The 5982-nt window shown below is 37.9% G+C and overlaps 1 protein-coding gene across 2 annotated transcripts in view; it reads left to right on the top strand.

Annotated features, from left to right (window-relative positions):
* LOC107753336 (S-adenosylmethionine mitochondrial carrier protein) overlaps window positions 1-4875 on the top strand; it is a 50346-nt gene extending 45471 nt beyond the window's left edge. The window contains exon 10 of one of the 2 annotated variants that reach the window (XM_016569468.1): window positions 4425-4875. In XM_016569468.1, the coding sequence (XP_016424954.1) occupies window positions 4425-4521 (97 nt within the window). In that variant the 3' untranslated portion in view covers window positions 4522-4875. Of the gene's footprint in view, window positions 1-2485; window positions 2870-4424 lie in introns of those variants that run through there. The other variant, XM_016569469.1, reaches the window with a different exon arrangement.
* Window positions 4876-5982: the final 1107 nt, after the last annotated feature.

The following is a 5982-nucleotide window of genomic DNA, read 5'->3' as shown; positions in this document are numbered from 1 at the left end:
GATCACCTCCATGCCATGCCGAATTGAGGCAGTAATTAAAGCAGAAGGAGACCCTACCAAGTTATTGAGTACATGTACAGTAAATGAACATACTTTCCAGAAGGCTAAAAATGTTTTTTTTATTGGTCTTAATAAGTATTCTAATTTGTTGAGATAGTGAGTTGGTGGGTTTTTGTTAAATGTGAGCCAAAATCATCACAATTAAAAGAACCAAAGACTTAAACTACGTCAGTCTTTGTGCATTGAATTTATTTAATGCACGAGTTTCACAATTTGAGTTGAATTACTGAAATAAATGAACTTTTCCACGACATTCTAATTTATTGAGATGCACCTGTATTAGATCATATTTGATTAAATAATTTGCATTACTTAATAGAACTGTAGTTTATTCATAGAAGCATTTTTTCCGGATTTTCATTTAAAAAATTTTTTTTTTAGCTTTAAATATGTTTCCTAGAACTCTATATTGAAGCTTTTTTATTTAGCTTTTGATTTTTAAGCAATAATTTTTTTTTATTTTATTTTTTTTTAAGAAAATGAATGGCAATAAAACTAAGGCCAATGGAAAAAAGCAGACAGTCACTATTGTTCTATGCACAGAGATGTCCATGAGTGATCATGTAAATCTCTTTTTCTTCATAATAAACTTCCTCTCTCCATCTAAAACTTGTCAGATGATTGTCAGATTTTTTTTGGCAGAACACATAATAAACTCTATGACTTCAAGGAATTCCTAAAATCCCTTCCCAGATTGCAATATTTAAAACTCCAGAAGCCAGGGCTAAAAAAAAATATCTAAAAAATATCTACCTCACTATGTGGAAATATTAGCATAATGCAGCCCAAATGTGCACGCAAAGAAAGAAGGCGTGGTTTCTTAAAGGGGTCATATGATGCGATTTCATTTTTTCCTTTCTCTTTGGAGTGTTACAAGCTGATTGTGCATAGATAAGATCCCTGAGAGAGAGCGCGAGAGAGAGAGAGGGGGGGTCACATCACAGTGGAGTCAGCTGTCTTAACCGTGGCTTGTGTACACATACCAGCTTCATCACTGTGTCTGTCACGCGACTCTGTTCCCCTCGGGCTCTGTCTTTGCATGTATTTTGAAAGATGAAGCTGGCGATTATGGAAAGGGGCGTTACATTTCCGACGCGTGCTTGCGGTGTTCGGCCAATCACAATGCACTGGGTCAGCTGGCCAATCAGAGCAGACTGCGCTTGTCGGAAGGAGGGACTTTGTAGAAAACGAAGCGTTTGAGAGAGGCGGGGCATAGAGGACCTACAATAATGTACAGTATTTGAAAAATAATGTGTTTTTTGAACATTAAAGCATGTCAACATATTCTGTTACACCAAATACACAGAATAATGATCTTTAAAAAAGCATCATATGACCCCTTTAAGATTCATGTCTCACACCAATCCACCACGTTTGTAGTTTTTTAACACGTTTTATTTGTATTTGTAGTTCTAATCGAATCCTCGTCCAATGTGAAATTTAGAGTTTTGAATTTTGAAAATTCAAATTTCCACCATAAATAGTAAACCGTCTGGGTACCTTTGGGATACTCATTTCAATATATCACAATTTACACACTAATTCTAATTTCAGACAGATAGTATGCAAATTGGGTCTTATTCTTGCATTGTTAAGTCATTAACAATAGTCAGTTATAAGAATAATTAAACAGAAATATTATGTAAGTAACTACATTTTATGTAAGCCATGCCATTTTGAGATGACATTGCAGTGGTCAGATGGTACAAGTCAGAGCTCTCAGTTTTTAAGTTGTAATTATGAGTTCTATGATGACATGAGCACATTTTATAAGTTAAAATCATCATTTTGTGAGTCTTTCATGGTAATTCTGACATTATTACATTATATCCGGTAATTCTGGCGTGAAAGTACCTTTATACTACACTGGTTTCTTTGTATGTGTTTATGGTATTAATTGGAAAATCAGTATTTTTACTGAACCCTAATCATGCAAGCAACACTCATGTTTTCTTCAAAAAATATAAAAACTCTTTCAGTAGCAGTATGAAGTTCCTGTGATGCACATTTGTGGTTTCCATTGCAGAAGATCGGGTCAGAACTGACACAAAGCACGCATGCAAGGTTTCACATTTCTCTTTTAGTGCGTAGTCTGAAATCCCAACCCCACGCAGCACAGACAAACTGTCAGAATGCGTCCTTGCTAATTCGTTCCAGGATGAGTGTGTTTGCTCACAGGTCCACACACACAAGCTCACTCTGACATGGCATCTCTCTGTAAAACACACGATCCCAGCAGAAGCATGCTGAAACGTCGAGTTCTGCGAATCCCTGGAATAGTCAAGAGATCCCTGACATGCTTGGCACCTTGTACAGCTTTGCAGTTGACATAAATTGATGTATTAGTGGTTACACCACTCGTGACCTTATTCCTAATTTTGGATCCAACCCACCCCCACTTTCCAACCAGCATTATCCCCCACAGGTGTCACACTGAAGGACTTGTGGAGGCTGATCCCAAATCAGTGAGTTTTGATGGTATGATGGGGCATTAACGATAAAATTGGTGAGCAGGACATGGATTCGGCAAAGTTTGATAAAGTCTGAAAATAGGCGAAACAAAACAAGTGCTGGAGGACGAGAAAGGGAGCCCAAGCGAGAGAGTGTTGGGGGTGTGCTGGGAGCTTGAGGGACGTGTGTGGATGTCATCTGGCCATCAGTCATGCGGAGAGGCCCCCGGGGGCCAGTGCTTATACCAAAAGCAGCTGCGTGGAAAAGAGCCTTAGGAGACTACAGTAGTTTCATGGCCTGTCGCATCCTCGAACCTCTCCAACATCAACAACCCCTACACCGCACATTCCTGCTCAAACGCTCCGTAATCTGTCATACAACACGCTGTCAGCTGAGAAATACTGAATACTTGTGTTATCGAACATGGCTAATGTTTTATTTTATGCTGCTCTGTAAATTTCAGAGTTACATCCAAGCAGATTTTGCAACTGTATGTATCTAGTTTCTGTAGATAGAGCTGACAATAATGATTTAATGAATGATTCCGGTTGCTTTCCTACTTAATTTGAGGTTAAAAATGTGGTTTATAATATATTACTGACATAACTCATTTTGTGAATCTTTAAATACACATTGTCAAATGAACAACCAGTCGTTCACAACAATAAACAATGGTTTAAGTCTCACAATCCTTAGGCACAATGTAACAGTAAGATGTAAGTAGTAAGCATATATTCGATCCGCTAAAAAGAATCATCATTCATTTGGAAATCGGACTATACTGGTTGTGAAATGTTTTGACTCACTACAAAGAACCAGTTCGTTTGAGTCATATGTTCGGGAATTGAACTATACTGGTTGTGCTGTATGTTTGACTCACTAAAAAGAACTGTCTCGTAAGAGTCATTCGTTTGTGAATCGGACTCTACTGTTTGTGATGTATGTTTTGATTTGCTAAAAAGGACTGATTCATAAGAGTCAGCTTGGGAATCGGACTGTTGACTCACTACAAAGAACCAGTTTGTAAGAGTCATACATTTGGGAATCTGACTTGCACTGTGTTTTGATGTGCTTAAAAGAACCGTCTGGTTAGAGTCATTCATTCAGGAGTTGAACTACTGATTGCGCTGTATGTTTTAATTCAGTAAAAAGAACCATATGATTAATTCATTCAGGAATGATTTTTGTGCTGTACATTCAAATACATGTATGAGAACAGTTAATGTCATTGGGTATTTGTTAATAATGGCACCTGTTCGGAATAAAAGCAAGTTTACTTGTGATGTATTTTTGCATTACAAAAGTAAATGGCAGAGCAAAGAGGACACTGACAACACGCCGACAGTCAAGACAGAGCAGGTGACTTCTGGTATGAAACCGTGTCAGCTTTCAAATTTTGTCTTGAGAAATTCAAACAATAAATACCGTTTTGTGGCTCTTTAATGTGTCGTGACAGATCATGATCATCTCTTCCTCTTTACTAGTTATAGCACGAAATAAACATGAATGAACATCAGCAGATATCTTGTTTCAACCGGAAAGCGGAAAGATGTCAGTACACACCATTTTTCAAATTCTAGTCCACCAACATTAATCTACTCTCCTGTCTGTTTTTCTTTTTTTGTCAGCCAAAATGGCAGATTCTGCGTTATGATTGGTCAGATCACCTGTCAATCAAATCCCAGCCTATAGGGTCAATTGCTGTGGACTGTAGACCAATGATATATGAAAATATATATATGAGAATAAAAATATCAATGATTTATGACTTTGCTATAATAATGTCTTTGAATTTAATTTAATTGATCTGTTCATAACTGTGAATAATCACCATATTTTGAAATTAATTACTAGCTTGAAAAGACTGTAATTGCTAACTCTTGCTTTTATATGTTTTCTCATCACATCTGAAGGCTGTTCGCCGGCAGCATCCCCAGAGTGACGTTCATCAGCATGGGAGGCTTCATTTTCCTCGGAGCATATGAGAAAGTGCGCCGTACGCTTTTATAAACACCGTCGTCATGGACGGTGTGGGTCAGTTTGTACTGGACCCGTTTCCTCAACCCAAACTCTGACTGTTCAGCCAAAACTGCAAAACAAGGTCAGAGACCAGGAGCAAACAGTAAACTACAGATGAGTGGAGGTTGGTCAAATCTGACCGAGAAACGCACCCTCTGTCCCAGTTTGAACCGGTGGTCTTGAGGGCCACGGCGAGGACACTGGTGCCTGGATAAAAAGATCACATAACACAGTGGTTTGCATTCTTGATCATCGGTGCACAACAGATTGAGTTTAACTGCCTGAATTCCACTTATGTTGCACCACAGATCGAGTTCAAACTTAGATGTCATTTTTGCAAGCCTACATGGATCTATTAAAAAAAGTATTTTTACAAAAGTGAATCGGCTATTTGTATTAAGACATGACTGCGCTGGTATTTATATACTAAACTCAAGTATGCACTAATAGGTAACAAGTTTAATGGCGCTACCAATATTACTCCAGTGGATTATTGTAACATGTTGAGTCTAGACTTTGATCCCCAAGCTTAAGCTAGTTGCTCTACCTGCTTCACTATTATTAGCTGAAAAACACACAGTGAGTCAAGCAGAATGCAGAGAAAGACAGATAAGTCCACAGGTGTGAATGTTTCTCAGACCTGTCATGAAGTTCAGGGCACAAGAACAATACTGGAGCCAGCAGTGGGCCTTCCAGTTCTGTGGCTCTCAGTGGTATGTGCTTTCTGTCCAAACACACAGCTCAAACAATACTGCTGAACGAGTGAAGATCAACAGATCACAAGTGATATCGTTGTTTTATAAGTAAATGTGTAAAAGTACACAACTGTTTTTAACATTGATAATAATCCGAAATGTTTCTTGAGCAGAAAATCAGCATATTAGAATGATTCTGAAGGATCATGTGACACTGAAGACTGGGGTAATGATGTTGCAAATTTTATGTTTAGCTACATTTGCAACCCTGTTAGTCATTCCAGTGTACTTTTGTCATTTTACACATTTACTTATAAAACAACTAAATCACTCGTGATCTGTTGATCATCGCTCGTTCATCAGTATTGTTTGAGTTGAGTGTTTGGACAGAAAGCACATACCTATGAAAGTATGTAAAATAGAAGACCATTTTTATTGGAGACCAGCACACGCAGCTTGAGTTTTCTAGAGACGCTCTTTCCCTTTCGTGATTTGGCAGCATTCAGCTTACGAACGTCTAATGTCACTGTTAGAAAGTCATTGTTAGAACGAATCTCTCTAAATATTATTTTTGGATAATTTGTTATTTCCCCAAATATGTTAAAAAAAGACGGTCAACAAATACATTTCAAAATTCATTTCAAATAGCAGGTATGTAGGTGAGTGAAGCAGCTTTTGGTGACGTGTAGCTTTGTTAACGGAAGAGCCTCGACTGCCTCAGAATCTCAAGATGTAAAAATGTTTAGTTCAAATAATG

This window comes from Sinocyclocheilus rhinocerous, unplaced genomic scaffold, assembly GCF_001515625.1.
Source record: "Sinocyclocheilus rhinocerous isolate Xijiao unplaced genomic scaffold, SAMN03320098_v1.1 scaffold4125, whole genome shotgun sequence".
Taxonomy (NCBI): Eukaryota; Metazoa; Chordata; class Actinopteri; order Cypriniformes; family Cyprinidae; genus Sinocyclocheilus; species Sinocyclocheilus rhinocerous.
The sequence above is the reverse complement of the archived record's forward strand: the minus strand, read 5'-3'. Positions and strand labels throughout refer to the sequence as shown.